This window comes from Lontra canadensis, unplaced genomic scaffold (genome assembly GCF_010015895.1).
Source record: "Lontra canadensis isolate GAN:19392208 unplaced genomic scaffold, GSC_riverotter_1.0 scaffold29, whole genome shotgun sequence".
Classification (NCBI taxonomy): Eukaryota; Metazoa; Chordata; class Mammalia; order Carnivora; family Mustelidae; genus Lontra; species Lontra canadensis.
In genome coordinates, this window is record NW_022631023.1 from 12,175,650 (window position 1) to 12,193,574 (window position 17,925).

General features: G+C 50.5%; 1 protein-coding gene across 1 annotated transcript in view; it reads left to right on the top strand.

The window, feature by feature from the left end:
• Positions 1–17,925, top strand: part of URB1 (URB1 ribosome biogenesis homolog) — a 68,561-nt gene that overhangs the window by 45,146 nt on the left and 5,490 nt on the right. The window contains exons 27-34 of the mRNA XM_032865434.1: positions 676–786; positions 1,385–1,448; positions 3,143–3,314; positions 3,797–3,899; positions 14,880–15,040; positions 15,585–15,696; positions 17,055–17,161; positions 17,700–17,843. Coding sequence (XP_032721325.1) covers positions 676–786; positions 1,385–1,448; positions 3,143–3,314; positions 3,797–3,899; positions 14,880–15,040; positions 15,585–15,696; positions 17,055–17,161; positions 17,700–17,843 — 974 coding nt within the window. The remainder of the gene's footprint in view (positions 1–675; positions 787–1,384; positions 1,449–3,142; positions 3,315–3,796; positions 3,900–14,879; positions 15,041–15,584; positions 15,697–17,054; positions 17,162–17,699; positions 17,844–17,925) is intronic.

Here is a 17,925-nt window from a genome sequence, read left to right on the forward strand (position 1 = left end):
TAATCAGAAGATTGAAACTTTGCTCAAGGGCGAAGGGTTCAAACGTCCCAGTTGACAGTTCCCTGCCAGGAGGCTGTCGGGAAGGCCAGGTTCTGGAAGCTCTGCCCCAGTTCAGTAGGGTTTATTATAGCGCCCGTGACCCCTAGTTTGGTGTAGGCTGCGGGAGAGGTCAGAGGAGATGGCCCGAAGGGTCCTGTCCCCTTGAAGCCACGCTCTGCTTAGAGACAACATGAACGTGCTCAGGCCGGTAGACGTCCGCACGGGTCGGCCTGTGACCACGGCTAACTGAAGAGCGCCGACCCTGAGTTGCTGGAATGGGGGTGGGAAAAGCACGAAGGCCCCGCCGTTTATTTCGGCAGGAGTAGAGCTGCAGAGAGTTTGCCAGCGCAGCCTCGGAGGAGAATGCTTAAGCTTTAAAATCTTTGGCGGCTTAAAGTGTGGGAGGGCGAAGAGAGCGGTGACAGCCTTGCCAGGGCCCTGAGGGGAGAGATGGTGGAGAAGATAGGCTTCTTTTAAGAAGGGAAAAAGAGGGAGGAGGCTCCGGCCAGAGACCCATACTGTTCAGGGAAGGTATTTCAAGCATTTCAATGTTCCCGAGATGCTTCCTCCTCTACTTTTCTTCTCGAGGGCACATGCCCTTGCGCTGCTGCCCAGTTCAGTCTTGTTTCCTTCCAGAAGCGCTGGTGGATCTGATGTCCGTGGTGGTGAAGATGTGTCCCTCTGTCTGTGAAAGCAGTCACTTTGCTGTGCTCCTTGGGGCCTATGGTGCCACTCTCAGCGTCCTGGGTAAGGGTGTGGGGCCTGGGTGGTATGGCCAGGGAGTGTGGGGACCAGGCAAGCGGTGTAACTAGAGGGTGTGACCAGGGAGTGTGACGGCACCAGGCAGGCCCTGTGACCGGGGAGTGTGAGGGGACCAGGCCATGTGACTGTGTGACCGGGGAGTGTGAGGGGACCAGGCAGGCACTCTGACTGGGGAGTGTGAGGGGACCAGGCCGTGTGACTGGGGAGTGTGAGGGGACCAGGCCGTGTGACTGGGGAGTGTGAGGGGACCAGGCCATGTGACTGTGTGACCAGGGAGTGTGAGGGGACCAGGCAGGCACTGTGACTGGGGAGTGTGAGGGGACCAGGCTGTGTGACCAGGGAGTATGAGAGGACCAAGCCATGCGACCGGGGAGTGTGAGGGGACCAGGCCGTGTGACCGGGGAGTGTGAGGGGACCAGGCAGGCACTGTGACTGGGGAGTGTGAAGGGACCAGGCTATGTGACCGGGGAGCGTGAGGGAACCAGGCAGTGTGACTTGGGAGCATGAGATCAGGTGGTGTGACAGGATGGGAGGAGCATGTGAGGGGTTCAGCTTTCTAAATGGGCCTTGGTTTGACTTGTAGACCAGAAGATTTTACTTCTCCTCCGGGCGTATGAACAGAATGACCTCAGCCTCGTGAACTTCAGGTGAGGTTGGGCCTGGAGGGGCGAGCGGCAGCCTTTGAAGGCGCTGTCCCGAGACTGGGGGAGCGTGTTCTGACAGCAAGCTCCCCAGGTTTTCTCTGGTGCCTTTGTGGTTCTCGGGGAGAGCTGGGATGGAAGGGGCTCCCCTCCGTCACACCCCGGCTCCCGCGGAAGGCCTGGCCTCACGCTCTAAGGATGGTCCGTGGCCATCCCTGAAGGAGCAGGCCTGAGTGAGGGGCCCACGTGGCGCTCTGTGGGCGTTCAGCAGGCAGCCCTCACGCCAGCACACCGTGCCCGCTCGACCGATGGATCCAGGGGCTCAGCTGCTTGCCCGCTCCCCCCACCCGCCAGGGAACAGCCCCCTGAAGTAGCTAATTTATTTTGTGACTCGAATGACTCCTGCTGACCTGCGCAGAAATGAGTGTGTGTTTGGAGTTCAGTTTAGAAGTCTTCGTTAAGTAGATGTTCACTGAGCGCTTGCTGTTTGACAAGGTGCTGGGCCACGCACTGTTGGGAACACCTAGAGGCATAAGCCATGGTCTTGTCATGTCTCTTAAGGGGATCAGTGACTGTGAATGTAACTCTTCTTAATTGGCATTTGGTGGAGTGACCCAGCTGTCAGGGGAGCTCATGAGAGTGCCATCTCCCGAGGGGGTGTCAGGGAAAGTTTCGTGACCTGGTTGGCACTGGAGGGATTTGATGGACGTGAGGGTCGGTGGAGGAGCCTGGGGACACCACGTGGAAGGACCAGGGTCACCATGGCTTGGAGTTGGGAAAGTCAGTAAGTTTCTGGGAATGGTGAGCAGCTCAGCTTGTGTGTATCACAAGATAAGCAGAGGGAAGAGGTAGCGGGAAGGCCAGACAGCCTGGCTGGTTGGGATTGTAAGGATCCGATTGAAATACTCTCATTTCCATCCAGGAGAGAGATAGCTGATAGACCTTTGGGGGCAGAGAAATGGTCCCTGTCAGAGATGGGCTCTCACGGAACACCTTCCACCAGTGGGGAGGTGGGTGGATGGTAGTGGGGAGAAAAGGAGGAGGAAGGGGAGGCGATCTCTGGGGCTGCTGCAGTGGGTGTTGGTGCGTAACAGGTTGAGGCATTTACATGGTAGACTCGAGGCAGCGACGGCCAGAAGGCCGTTGGGTCAGGCCTGCGGGGCTCGTGGCCGCCTGTGACTCGGGAGGGGTTTGAATCCGGAAGCATCTTGGAGCAGCTGGGATTCTCCAGCTGTGGCCCAGCATCTGGACTCTGGAGCCGGACTTCCCCGCTTGGCATTCCAGCTCTGCCACTGACCAGCTGGTCACGTGACCAGCTGAGCAACTTCCTTAATCCTCCCGGGATCTCTTCCCCCATTTGCAACATGGGGATAATAATGGTACCCCCGTCACGGGGTTGTCCCACAGGTACGATGGACTAGTAGATGTGAGGGGCTTCGAGTAAGGGGCACGTCGTAAGCTCCGTGCAGGTGTCCTCCCCCGACACCGTCACCCGCCCCCATCACTGCTAGCCTCTCCACCACCCGCACCTCCCCCTTTGTTAGGGGGACTAGATGACAGCACTCTCGTCCCATGCTCCGGACAGTGCCTGGCGTGTGCTGGCTGCTTGGCAGAGCTACCCTTGCTGGTCATCGTCCCCGTCGTCCATTCTGTCCCGGGGGCGGGGCGTGACCCGTCTCTGTCATCCCACCTGGCTCTAGAGTCCTGCTGTGGGGCCCCGCGGCGGTGGAGCATCACAAGACGTGCCGGAGCCTGGGCAAGTCACTGTGGCAGCAGCCAAGCGTCGGGGACATCCTCCGCCTGCTGGATCGGGACCGCATGATGAAGACCATCCTCCACTTCCCCCAGAAGCGGAAGCTGCTGCCCCCCGAGGTGCGGGGCTGGGGGCAGAGCGAGCGGGGGGCACTGTCAGCAGCAGTGGGTGCCTTCCTGCTCGCCCCGCTTGGGAGTCTGTCGGCCCCCTCGGCTTCAGCATCCTGTGAAACACACGCGCTGTTTCTCTTACGGGCTGTTAACATCGCGTTCCGTACACTTCCAGCTGTACACGGAGGGACCGAGACAGGGCCCCCGCACACCTGTCACTCCGCTTCAGCCGTTATCGTCACTGGCCATGCTCGTGTCATTCATGACTGCCCTGCACACACCCCCCGACCCCAGCAAAAAGACTAGTTTTTGCAAAATGGGGATACAGATGCCAAACATCCCAAAAATAGCTGTTTTGTGTTAGAAGCTCTGTTTTCTTATACTTTCGAATATTCAAAATCATTTAAACTCTAGATTAGCGGCTAAGCACTCATGTGTTTTTTCATTTATGAGACCAGGCCTCACGTTCTGTTTGTTTCGGGCTATCTCAGGATGCGGAGGAACTGATCTTTAGAGACCGGAGCACAGTGGATCTCGATGGCCTTTATGACCCCTGCTTTCTCCTGCATCTCTTCAGCGAGCTCACCAGGCCGGGTGAGTGCGGCCTTCCGCGGGCCGGGGCGCGGGGCCTGACCAGGGCGCAGGGCCAGACGGCATCAGCTTTCTCGTGGGGGTGACTACCATGGTAACGGAATTTTGTTACTCATCCTAGAGTATCTCCATCCGCCTTCCTACCTTTTCATTCCAGAGATTTTTAGAAGAGTAACAGTGAATGTTTTGAATATACAGTGACTTAAAAAAACAAAAACAAAAAAAGCAAAGCCATTTATAATGTTAAATCCTGGGAGTATCCTTTCATCCTTGCTGTTTTTCCTAATTTTCAATGGCAAGAGCCTTTTCTGAATTCCCACTAGATAGTGATCAAATGCCACCAGGTTTTCTCTTTGAGAATGAGGGAGAGCCTGCCGAGGTTGGCTTTTTGTTGGGGTAAGTGTAATTTTGAAATTAAGTGTCGAGTAGCCGGAAGGCGGGAGTGTTTGTGAGCGAACTTAGGCGGGAGACAGGACGCAGGCTGCACGTGTGTGTGGTGGGTCTATTGGTTTGCGGTGTTTTGTCACTAATAGGCGTGTCATGATACCTCACTGTGGTTTTCATTTGCATTTCCTGATGGCTGATGGTGTCCAGTGTCTTGAGGTCTGTCGGCTCAAGAGAGCCGACAGACCTCAAGATTGACATTTTTTTATTGACATTTTTTTATTGAAATGTCAGGGCATGGGGCACCTGGGTGGCTCAGCGGGTTAAAGCCTCTGCCTTCGGCTCAGGTCATGATCCCAGGGTCCTAGGATCGAGCCCCGCATCGGGCTCTGCTCAGCAGGGAGCCTGCTTCCCCCTCCCTCTCTCTGCCTGTCTCTCTGCCTACTTGTGATCTCTGTCTGTCAAATAAATAAATAAAATCTTTAAAAAAAAAGAAAAAGAAAAAGAAATGTCAGGGCATGTCATTTGCCCATTTTCTAATGTGATCTTTTCTCGCGTTTTTTTCCCCATGAGGTTTGGGGGTTCTTTATATATTCCAGATACTCGTCCTTTGTTGGGTATGTGGCTGACGAATATTTTCTCCCAGTCTGTAGCTTTTGTCATCCTCAGGACAGAGCCTTTCACCGAGCCCAGGTTTTTCATTTTGAGCAAGTCCCGTGGATCAGTTTCCCCTTTCGTGGATCATGTCTGTGCTGATGCTCGGGCCCGGGAGAGTCAGGAGCGGCTTGTGACTGTTCCTCGTGGGGCCTCCCCTGAGGAGGCCTCCACTGGTGCTCAGTGAGGAGCAGGAGGGGCCTCTGGTACTGCCCCCCAGCCCCCTCTCGGCCTCCCCGACAGGTGCCACCCCAGCAGGGGACTTGGGGTCCTGTTTCACAGCCTGCCGGGCGCCACATGGCGCCTTTGCTGGGGTGGGTGGGAGCAGGGCTGTGGCTTTCTCTGAGGTCTTTGGCTGGAGCGGAGCAGCTACTGTCCACATTTTGTCTTGCTAGGCTGCTTCTCTTCTAGCCTTCCTTCTAGAGCCTAGAGAGAGCAGCGTTTTGTTCAGGCTTTGTTGGTGCCTGTTGGTTTCCTGGGCCGCTGGCTTCTTCAGCTCAGAGTCTGGGACACCAGGGGCAGAAAGAAAACACGGGGAGCTCACCTGAGGCCCCTGGCTGGTCAGCCTCCTTTCCACCTTTCAGGGTCGTCTTACATCTATCCAGGATTTTTCGTTTGTGCTTACTGCTAGAAATAGAGAAACTGTGTCCACTCCATCTTCTCAGAGCTACGCATCTAATTTAAGTGATTTTTAACATTAGCTGATATATTCACAAGTTCAAAATTTAGGTGGTACCGGAGGGTCTGCACTGAAACTTTCTTCCCACCCAACATCTGGCCTCTGTTTCCTCCCGGTGGGAACATGTTAGCTACTTCTTGCAAGTGCTCCCGGGCCCAGCTTGCTCCTTTGTGGCCTGTCACAGCTGCTGTCAGGCCTACACAGAGGGCACCCAGGGGCGGGTGTGGGGAATGGGGCAAGGCCTGTGTTCTGTGGCTCTGCCCATTGGTGAGGCTGGTGTGATGCCTTCAGGACCCCCAGGCTGCTTCCTGCTGGACTTAATTTAGCTGCACTGGGACACCATGTCCTTATTTGTGCTGTTTTGTTCCTTTTCAACTACAGTTGTCTTTTTTTTTTAAGGCTTTATTTTTATTTATTTTTAGTTAACATGTAAGGTATTATTTGTTTCAGGGGTACAGGTCTGTGAATCATCAGTCTTACACAATACACAGCACTCACCATAGCACATACCCTCCCCGATGTCCATCACTCAGACCCCCCATCCCTCCCACCCACCTCCCCTCCAGCAACCCTCAGTTTGTTTCCTGAGATTAAGAGTCTCTGTCTCCCTTGCTGATTTCAACTTGTTTGATTTTTTTTTCCTCCCTTCCCCTGTGATCCTCTGCCTAATTTCTCAAATTTCTCATATCAGAGAGATCATATAATTGTCTTTTTCTGATTGATTTATTTCATTTAGCATAATAGGCCCTAGTTCTATACATATCCTTGCAAATGGTAAGATTTCAAATTTTTTTTTAAAGATTTTATTTATTTATTTGACAGATAGGGATCACAAGTAGACAGAGGAAGGTAGAGAAAGAGAGAGAGAGGAGGAAGCAGGCTCCCTGCTGAGCAGAGAGCCCAATGCGGGGCTCAATCCCAGGTCCTGAGATCTTGACCCACGCCGAAGGCAGAGGCTTTACCCCCTGAGCCACCCAGGCGCCCCAAGATTTCAAATTTTTGATGGCTGCATACTATTCCATTATGTATAGATATACCAGATCTTCTTTATCTATTCATCTGTTGGTGGACATCTGGGTTCTTTCCACAGTTTGGCTATTGTGGACGTTGCTGCTGTAAACATTCGGCTGCACATGCCCCTTTGGATCCCTACATTTGTATCTTTAGGGTGAATACTCCATAGTGCGATTGCTGGGTCGTAGGGTAGTTCTATTTTCAACTTTTTGAGGAACTTCCATGCTGTTGCCCAGAGCGGCTGCACCAGCTTGCATTCCCACCAACAGTGTAGGTGGGTTCCCCTTTCTCTACATCCTCACCAACACCTTGTTTTCTGAGTTGTTAATTTTAGCTATTCTGACTGGTGTGAGGTTATATCTCATTGTGGTTTTGATTTGTATTTCCCTGATGCCGAATGATGTGGAGCACTTTCTCATGTGTCTGTTGGCCATCTGGATGTCTTCTTGGCAGAAATGTCTGTTCATGTCTTCTGCCCATTTCTTGATTGGATTATTTGTTCTTTGGGTGTTGAGTTTGATGAGTTCTTTATAGATTTTGGACACTAGCCCTTTATCTGATATGTCATTTGTGAATATCTTCTCCCATTCTGTCAGTTGTCTTTTGGTTTTGTTGACTGTTTCCTCTGCTGTGCAGAAGCTTTTTATCTTGATGAAACCTCACTAGTTCATTTTTGCCCTTGCTACCCTTGCCGTTGGCGATGTGTCTAGGAAGAAGTTGCTGCGGCTAAGGTCGGAGAGGTTGCTGCCTGTGTTCTCAAGGATTTTAATGGATTCCTGTCTCACATTGAGGTCTTTCATCCATTTTGAATCTATCTGTGTGTGGTGTGAGGAGACCGTCCAGTGTCCTTCTTCCACCCATGGCTGTCCCATTTTCCCAGCTCCATTTGTTGTCCTTTTTTTTTTTTTTTTTTAAAGATTTTATTTAGTTATTTGACAGAGATCACAAGTAGGCAGAGAGGCAGGCAGAGAGAGAGAGGAAGGGAAGCAGGCTCTCTGCTGAGCAGAGAGCCCAATGTGGGGCTCGATCCCAGGACCCTAAGACCATGACCTGAGCTGAAGGCAGAGGCTTAACCCACTGAGCCACCCAGGTACCCCCATTTGTTGTCCTTTTATGCTCCAGCGCTCCTACATGTGAACAGACGTGCTGGTCCCCCACCGCTGCCTTTCCTAACAGGATGACAGAGTTGGGTCTCCTCGGGGCTTCCTCACTGGTGGCCCCTGGGGTTGCTATGGTCCCCGGCCTCCGTGAGCACAAGGCTGAGCTAGGTGTTATTTTTTTTTTTTATATATTTTATTTATTTATTTATTTGACAGACAGAGATTACAAGTAGGCAGAGAGGCAGGCAGAGAGAGAGGAGGAAGCAGGCTCCCTGCTGAGCAGAGATCCCAGTGTGGGACTCATCCCAGGACCCTGGAATCATGACCGGAGCCTAAGGCAGAGGCTTTAACCACTGAGCTACCCAGGTGCCCCTGAGCTAGGTCTTATTTGCCGGAGAGCAGGGGCATTTCAGGCCTGCATACAGTCACCGCCACGGTGGGCAGAGATCTTCACTGTTCCCAGGGACTCCCTGGTAGCCTAACAGAGAAACCGGGACCAGCGTGCGGCCCAGACGCTCTGCTGCTTCCCCCTGCCTTCAGCCCTGGCGAGGTCTGTTTCTCATCCAGCACAAAAATAGATTTTCCAGAGTCTGAAAACATGAGGTAACTTGAGTGGATTATAACAAATCACTTAGTCTGTTGCTCAGGCTCTTAAGAGAGCTTTTAAGAGACAGAAGGCAAAGGCTTGGAAAAACACTAATAAAAAAATACAAAAATTAGGACACAGTGTTCTCAGGATCTTGCATACTGCCCTTTTTGGGTGGGGAGGAGAGTGTCTGGGAGGCCTTTTGTGAAGAGAGGTAATTCGTAAATGGTCTTTGAAGTTAGGGAAATCGCCACATACAGCCTATTTTAAGTTTTATAGACATAATACACGTAGGAAAATTTGCAAAGCATATCCACCCTAAAAAGGATTTGTGGTAGCTTAAAATACCAATTACACTAAAATCATTCACAGCGAAGTAGAAAATTTTTAAAAGCAGACAGGTGAATACAGATGTAAATACGAAAGTTAAAAGGGGAAAAAAAAACCAGACAAGAAAAACTAGGTCATTAAATTTTGCTCAGGAATACTTGTCATCCAGAACAAAAAGTGGAAGCATAATGTTTTAAACAAATGTTGTTGTCTTATAGAAGGAAGCATACCAGTTTGTAGGGAGAGAGAAATTTCTAACAGTAAAATGGTAAGGTGAACAGAACAGAAATCTGTGAACCGCATATGGCCAGTGTAGGCTAGGTTTATTGTTATTGAATTAAACCATGAATTTATTTTTCGTGTTATTTTTAACATGTATTTTTCTTTTTGCTTCCGCCCTTGGTGGAAAAGTAAGCATGAAGAATGTCTTGAGCGAACTCTTACTGAAGCGGCGTAAATAGAAATGATCACGAGGGGCGCCTGGGTGGCTCAGTGGGTTAAGCCTCTGCCTTCGGCTCCGGTCATGTTCTCAGGGTCCTGGGATCGAGTCCCGCATCGGGCTCTCTGCTCAGCGGGGAGCCTGCTTCCTCCTCTCTCTCTGCCTGCCTCTCTGCCTACTTGTGATCTCTGTCTGGCAAATAAATAAATAAAATTTAAAAAAAAAAAAAGAAATGACCACAAGCCACGCGTGTATGGTGGGAGTTTGGGCGAAACCACCAGCTGGATCAAGGAGCAGCACGTAGTGGTGCCCCTTTCTAGGCGGTGCCCCTCCCTGTCCAGCAGGAGCCAGGATCCTGTATTTGAACTTTCTGTGAATGGTGCTAGGCCCTATGTATCCTTTGTCTTAGCTCCACATGCCCCACATTGTGTTTGTGAGATTCCTTCATCCTGTGTGTGGGGCAGAGGTTCTCAGCAGTGTTCTTCCTCCTTGTACTGTTAACAACCCTGTGTTGCTAACATCTTGCAATCCTCAGGGTGCCTGGGTAGCTCAGTCGTTGGGCGTGTCTGCCTTTGGCTTGGGCCGTGATTCCGGGGTCCTGGGATTGAGCCCTGCATCGGGCTCCCTGCTCAGCGGGAAGCCTTCTTCTCCCTCTCCCACTTCCCCCTGTTTGTGTATCCTCTCTCACTGTGTCTCTCTCTGTCAAATAAATACACAGAAATCTTAAAAAAAAAAAAAATTCTTGCACACCTCAATTGGGCAGATAATTGGTTTTTAAGTGTGGCTGCCAGACTTCAGAGAAACTCTGGTCTCATTGCTCCATTACAGCCATTGCTGCAACCGGGAACCTGTTTTCCTAACCTTACTGCCTCCCTCCTCCTGAGTCCTTGGCTGAGAAACAGGGTCAGCCAGGGCTGTTAGCAATGGCAGTGACAAATGCTTTTTCCACAGTGAGTTCTTGTCCTCGGCAGAACTGGATGGCTATCTGCAGCTCGTCGTGCATGAACGTCACAGAATGGAGAGGCCAGTGTGCGGCTCTGCGAGCCTCGTCCCCGGATCACGGGGACACAGGCCCCATGGACTCCTCAGTCCCATGCCATGCCGCCCCCCGACCAAGGGGTAGAGGAGGGGGCATGAGGAGAAGCTCCTTGTGCTGGGGCACAGTTGTACTAACCGCTGAAGCCCATGAAACGTGGGGTGCTTTTTATTTTAATCCTCGACGTTGTGCTGGTTCCACCATTTCAATCAGAAGATGTGTTATCAGAAGGTCAAATTGCTATTTATGAGGTTCCTGAAACAGAGAGTGGTGTTTATATCCATGTTTTGATAGCCTGTTACATTTTCCGCACCCCAGGGCGGCTCTTTTCCTGAAGGGTGACAAAGCCAAGACTTCAGAGAATAGCACGTGACCACGAACATGAAATTGACTTTTCCTCAGGGACACGTGGGAAACCCACTTGTCCTGGAGAATGTCAGTGATGACTAAAAATACCCTAGCCGGCTGAGTACTAGCTGTTTTTAGTGAGTGTAATATTAAATGTTTAGACTGTTCTCTTTCCCAAATATATTCAATTTGTGTGTGTTTGGTGTATAGGTATGTATCTGTATCTTAACACATCTCATCTTTTCCAAAACAGCATTATCCCACAGTTGGATGCTTTTCTAAAGTTTTAGGGTTTTTTCCCCCTTTTCATCAAAAGCAGTCACTTGTTAGAAATGAGGAAATTTAGTCTGTACACTGTTGGAGCCCAAGATTATTCTTTTTTCATCCTTTTAATTTGCATCTGGATATTAAAAATGGTGTTTCTGTTGATAGACGTATTTGGGTTTTGCCTTTTTAAAATCCAGTCTGGCCATCTCTCCCTTTTAATTGGAATGTGTACACCATTTACGTTTAATGTGGTTATTGACCTGATTCTGGTTTTATTTTCTTTGTTGGCTTTTAGCTACAGTGCACATGTGTGTTGCTGTAGGGTTTATCGTGCTCACCTTGAATGGATCACAGCTCACCTTTGAGTGAGGCTGTACCACCTCACGGATAGTAGAAGCCCCTTACAGCGGTATTGATCCGTTTCTGCCCCTTCTGGCTTTGTGTGCTGTTCTTACCAGATATTTTACTGCTGTATGTTGTAAAACTCACAATATGTTGTTTTTGCTTCAAATTGTCAGTTACCTTTTAAGGAGATTTAAACAGCTTATATTCACTATCTTACAGTTACCGTTTCTGGTTGTGGTAATTCCTCTGTGTAGACCCAGATTTCCATCTTCTGTCATTTTCCTTCTGCCTCAAATACTTCCTTTAAGAATTCTTATAGTTCACATCTGCTGATCAGTTCTTTCAGTTCTTTTGTAGAAAAAAGAGCTTAACTTTTGAATGGTTTTCACAGGGTATAAAATCCTAGGCTGACAGGTTTTTTTTTCCCCCTCTTACTGTACTTGAAAGATGTTGCCACTTGATTTTGGATTGCAGTGTTTCTTTTTTTTTTTTTTTTTTTTTAAAGATTTTGTTTATTTATTTGACAGACAGAGATCACAAGTAGGCAGAGAGGCAGGCAGAGAGAGAGGAGGAAGCAGGCTCCCCGCTGAGCAGGGAGCCCGATGCGGGGCTCGATCCCAGGACTCTGGGATCATGACCTGAGCTGAAGGCAGAGGCTTTAATCCACTGAGCCACCCAGGCGCCCCAAGGATTGCAGTGTTTCTAACAAGAAATCTGCTGTCAGGGGCCAGCATCACTGTGGGTTGAGCATCTGACTCTTGATCTCAGCTCAGCTCTTGATCCAGGGTCATGAGTTCAAGCCCTGCATTGGGCTCCACACTGGGCATGGGTCTACTTAAGAAAGAAAGAAAAGGAAAGAAGGAAGGGGGGAAGGAAGGAAAAAAAAGAGAAAGAAAGGGAGGAAGGAAGGAAGGAAGGAAGGAAAAGAAATCTACCATCGTTCCTACTTTTGTGTCTCTGTATGTTGTGTGATTGCTCTGCAGATATTTTTTTATCATTGGTTTCAGGCAGTTTCATTAGAATGTGCTTTAGTGTAATTTTCTTCATTTTCGTATATTTGAGGTGTTCATTGAGCTTCTTGGCTCTCTAGGTTTATAGTTCTCGTCAAATTTGGAAACATTTTGGCCATTATTTCTTGAAACTTTTCAGAGACTCTAATTACACATATATTAGCCTGCCGGAAAATTGTCCCACAGCTCCATGATGTTCTGTTCCAGGTTTCAATTTTTTTTTTTTCTCTGTGCGTTTCAATTTGGATCATTTCTGTTGCTGTCTTAGAGTTCACTGACCTCTTTGTCTATAATGTCTAGTCTGCTAATAATCCCTTCCAGTGCATTTTTCATCTCCAACATTTTAATTTTCACCTCTGGAAACTTGGTTTGAGTTCTTATATCTTCTGTATGTCCATTTAACATGCTCAGTGTTTCCTCTAGCTTCTCGAACATGCAGAATGCAGTTGTAGTAGTTATAAAAGTAGTTACAACAACTACAACAGTAGTTCTGTTACCTTTGTCATATCTGAATCCTTTTCACAGGGTGGATTTTCCTCTTCTGGTGGGCTGTATTCGTGCTTGTTTGAATGTCTGGTAATTTTTTATTGTAAACCAGACCTTGTGAATTTTATCTTGTTTCATCCTGGATATTTTTATATTCCTGTGAATGTTCTTGAGCTTTGCTCTAGGACACATTTGAGCTACTTAGAAATGGTCTGGTCCTTCCATTCTTGCTTTGAATCTCTGTTAGGTGGCACCGAAGCAGCGTTTTAGTCGAGGGCAAGCTTCGCCCCACAGCTGACATTAAATCGTTCTGAGCAGTCTCCCTTTTCCCTGTGATCTGGGAGGATTTTGCCCTGGCTGGTGGGGACGGGAACTGTTTCCAGGCAGGCACGAGCTTGGGGTTGTCCCTGTTCCTCAGCCTCGGCTGGCTTCCTCATACACTCTTGCCGAGTGGCGCTCTGGGACTGGAGCTCTCTTCCCTGGGACTCTCCTGAGTGAATTCTGGCCACCTTGGCCTCCCAGCCGGGTGCTCTTGTCTGCACAACTCAGCATTCTTCAGTCTCTACCTGGGTTTGTCCTCCCTGGGCCTTGGCCTAGAAATCTCCAGGCTTCGAGCTGGGATGATCAGAAGGTTCATCTTGTTTTCTCTCTTGGAGATCACGGCCATTTGTTGCCTCAGGTCCAATGTCTTGAAAAACCTTGTTTCGTTTCTAGTTTTTAGTCACTTCTGGTGGACAGGTAATTCAGGTTTCTGCCACTGTCTTGTGGAAGTGGAAATCCTGGTTATTCCTTGATAAACATTGAGAAAGCGGAAGGGAACTGTGTGCGTGCATCTGTGCCCCCATCAGTCACCCTTCAGGGGAGATGCTGGTGGAAGGTCTAGGGAGGTCTGCCACTTCCGAGGGACAAGGACACTTTATGGTGTAAAGGGATTTCTGTGCTCGTGGGCGGCCACCCATTTGGAAACTATTCTGTGCTTGTGGAACTGTTGGAATTATAGAGAAGTAGCTGATTATTGCGGTTTTTCTTCTTATTGTTGATTATCAGGTTTTTTTAATTGCCAGAATTACCTTTTAAAAGTCTAACGTTAGGAAGAGAAGAAAAAAAGAGTTTGACTTTTTAAAAACACTGGTGGCATTTCTTTAATCGATAGTACATTCCAAGATGGTGCACTGGGGGTCGTCACCTCCGTTGGTTTGTGTTGGGTTCCCGATTGAACAGGAACACCAGCTCCCCAGTCCCTCGGTCTACAGAGCGTCCGCGTGGGTGATTGCCATGACCAAACCTGCCGCTTAGTTGTTTTTAAACACAGTGACCTGTCCCTGTTCTAAGGTTTTTCTTCAATTTTTATCTTACAATTTGTGACAGTATTTATGTTGTAAAAAGCCTTAGATCTTTATTAAAGAGGATTCTAAGGGTCCTGAATTTTGTTATTGGTAATCAGGCCCTTTAAGTCGTGGTCATGGGGGTCCCTGTGTATATCCGACCTTCTCTCTCGGTCACGTCATTTCCTGAAGGGGTTGTAGGTTTTTACTAAAATCGATGGGTCGGAGGTGCCTGGGTGGCTCAGTCAATTGAGCATCTGCTCAGGTCTCCATCACAGGAACCTGGGATGGAATCCCGAGTCAGGCTCTCTGCTCAGTGGGGAGTCTGCTTCTCCCTCTCCACAACCCTGCTTGTGCTGTCTCTCTGTAGCTCTCTGTCAAATAGTCAATAAAATCTTTGAAATCTTAAAAAAAAAAAAAAATGGTTGGGCCAGGTCAGACAGGTTTGCCCTGGCTAAACTTTCCAGCTTCCCTGCCTTTCATATTTTCCTTAGTGGTGTTTGTGGCTAGGAATTCAGAAGCTGTGGGCTGAACAGGGTAGAGACAGGAAGTTGGTTTTCTCGGCCAGCTCCCCAGTCGTGTTCCCCAGGGATCTCGTGTCTCAGGTCTAAATGGCACCTCATTCTTCTCTGGCTCGTTGAGTATTTGTGAGAAGTCATGAAATAATCCCGATTGGGATTGACAAGCATTCCAGAAGCTGCAAGTAGGGGTTATTGCCGTGCAGGGGAAGATAGGCTTTAATCCAACTTCAGCAGAAGTTAAAGGGAGCTGGAGATACTTACATTTCTTGTATCTCCCACTCATAGCTGATGTTGGCAAGAGGAGACTTAACCCCCATGTTACACAAGCATCGTGATCATTCCGTATGTGTGTGTTCATCGCTAATGTTGGCAAAATGCAAAAGGAAATTCCCCATGTTACACAAGCATCACGATCATTCCTTGTGTGTGTGGATTTAATGCTGTATTTTACTTCCATAGAATTTGTGGTGGATTGTCGAAAATTTTTGGATTCCAATGCTCTGGGCCTAACTGTCGCAGCCCTCAGCAGCTATGACCCCCAGATGCGGGCTGCGGCCTACTACGTGCTGGCGGCCTACTACTCTCAGCTGGAAGGGGCGCGGTTCCGAGAGCAGTCCCAGGTGAGTGGGGCTGAGGGTCCTGGCGGACCTCTGGAGCTGGCTTTCTGCTGGGTCTGGTAGCAGCATTTCTGGGGAGCATAGAAATATGTTGGAAGGAGACTGCTGACAAAGAACCTAGGTCCATTCCCTTGTAGGGAGTGATGCTGGGGGTTACCTCTGGTTTGCAGCCCTCACGGAGACTGAGAGAGCTCTCCCCTTCCTAACACTTCTTGTGTGTAGGTGGGCAAAGCAGTTCAGTTTCTTTGGTCTGAACTGAGTGGTTAAGGCAGCTGTTACCAGAACACACCGAGCCCCAGAAGCCTGGGCTCCAGGGCGGCAGGGAACAGGAGGAGCCTCGCTTGTCCTCTCTGCCCTTGGGCACGTGCCCAACTCCTCGAGGAAGTGATCAGGGACACTGCCATTCCGAGCGTCATCTCTGGTGGCCCCTGGGATGGGAAGAGTAGGCCGCCTGGCAGAGCTGTGTTTCAGCTGTGCAAGACAGGCTGGTCACAGTTCTGAAAATTCTTTTTTTTTTCCCCCCTTCTTCTGTTTTCCTGGTTTTAAGCTACTCTACCTGTTGGATGTAGTCCGGAATGGGATCCGAACTCAGAACATGAGACTCACCTTTACCTTGACTCTCTTCATTGCCAAAGCAGCCTCGCAGATTTTGAAACCAGGTACCACCGCATGTCCGCATGTCAGCATTAATCCCACCAGCGTGATCCGCCGCATGTGCGAGTAAGGCCGTGTCCGGCTCACGCTGTGCTCTGACAGTGAGCCGCGTGCATGCCCGCGGGCACGGGCAGTGAGTAAAGCGTGGCTGTGAGGAAGCTCTTTCTGGGCGCCGTGGCTGAGATCAGAAAGAAGCCCAGTGAGGAAGCCCAGCGCAGAGCAGTGTGTGTGAGGGGGCGTGGGATGTGTCCTCGCATTTGCTGTGGGCGTGCGACGCCACAGGACACGCCTGTCGTGGCACCTGCCCCCCGGGGCTGCTGTGAGGGGGCACGGGGATCCTGTACCTGCAGGGCTCCTGATGCGGGAAGTCTGTCCCACAGCAGCTGTGGGTCTGTTTATGGAAGTGAGAGTCTGCACAGCTCGTGGGTCCTGAGCTAGAAGGTGTTTGGCCTGGAAGCCGTCACCATGCAGGTGCTGGCCTGGGTCCGAGAACACACGGCTCCTTGCGCGGTGGCCATGGGCATCACTGCCAAGGTAGCCTGAGGACAGGTGTTGGCTGTGTTGGGGTCACAGGGTTCTGTGTCATGTGGTCTCGTTCAGATACAGAAGCAGCCCCCCCCATCCGAGGCCCCCCATGTCAGATAGCCTGTCCAGGGTCCCACAGGTCCTCTCCAGTCGCATTGCTGTTAGAATTCAGATCTAGTTTCCGTCTTCTCCGTATAGTTTTTATTTTATGGTTTTCCTTTTAGAAATTACAGGAGAGACCGTAATCAGTCATTTGTAGACTCTAAAGAAAGAGATACTTCTGAGAAACTATCCTAGCAGAGACCATGGTGATTGGTCCGGCCTGTGCCATCTCAGACCAATGTCAGGGCCGGGAGCACAGGCAGCAGTGGTCAGGGGGTGGCCTCCGAGGATCCGGGCAGTCAGGACAGGTCGGAGGTGGTGATCAGAGGGTGGGAGGCAGCAGGGGGAGGAGGCGTGTGTCCACGTCGGCCTCATTGCATCCCAGAGTGACCCGGGGGGGGGCATCTGAGGCTCCCGTGCTGGGACACTGCCCTTCAGCTAGAGGCCAGTCGGGGTGGGCGCCAGCCCCCCTCTGCATCCCAGCCGATCAGAGCTCATGCGGTGGGCTGCTGGCGGGGGCGGGGCAGCACCCTCCGTGGTTTCTGAACCATGTGCAGCCTGGAGCCGGGTATCTTCTTGCTGCAGTCTGGTTTTCAAGAACTGAGAATCGGAATAAGGATGCAAAAGCTCCATGGGGGGTACGGATTTCTGACCCCAGCTCCTGCTCCCCAACTCCAGCGGAGTGTGGGGGTCCTGCCAGGGCCTGATCTGAGCGACTGTCTGCCTTTGTTCTCAGAGGACCACATGTACTTGAAGATCAACAAGTTCCTGCTGTCACACGAGTACTTGAATATGAGCAAAGTTCCGGGCTTCTACCAGTTCTTCTACAGCTCAGACTTGGAGGTGAGGCTTCTGAAGTCCCCGAGGGCCCCCGGACACTCCTCCGTTGGATCATGAGCCCCTGCTGTCATTCTGGTACTCTCCCCCGGGTGCTGTTGGCGGCCGGCAGCCCAGTTGCACAGACAGTGTTGGAGCGAGACGGTCAGGAAAGCGAAAGGTCACACAGGCTCACTTGTAGAAATGCTTCTCATGCCATGTGTTAATTCTTAGGTGGCTTCTCACATGTTCAAAACAGTCCTTAAGAGGCCTACGTTTTATGGCACTCTCATTCTGTGTCCTTGGTGAAGGGCCGGGGTCGGTATTAAATGTGATTTTGTAGACCGTCTGCGTGAGTCGATGCAGGGCAGTGTTTGAACTTGGCCTGAAGAAACCAAGTCAAATCCTGAGGCTCTTCAACGACACAGCCAACAACAGACAAACGTCTTTGCGGCTGTGGCTGTTGCTGTGCTGCCGGCACTCGGGAGTGGTGGGGTTTGCAGGGGCCTCGGGTCACAGGGCTTCTGTGTCGGGAACAGCAGTCTCCTGCTTGCCTGGGTTACAGCAAAAGACAGAACGGGAATGGCTGTTCGAGATCCTGCGGCAGGGGATGCGGGACAGGCACTGCTACGAGCTCTGTGCCCGGCGAGGCGTCTTCCACATCGTCCTGTCCTTCTTCAACAGCCCGCTGTGTGACGACGAGGCCCAGGTAGGCGGCGCCCACAGTCTGTCTGACCGCATTAGGGCTGTGCTGCTTCTCAAGGTGGTTTGGGGGGGCTGGGGTTTGTAGA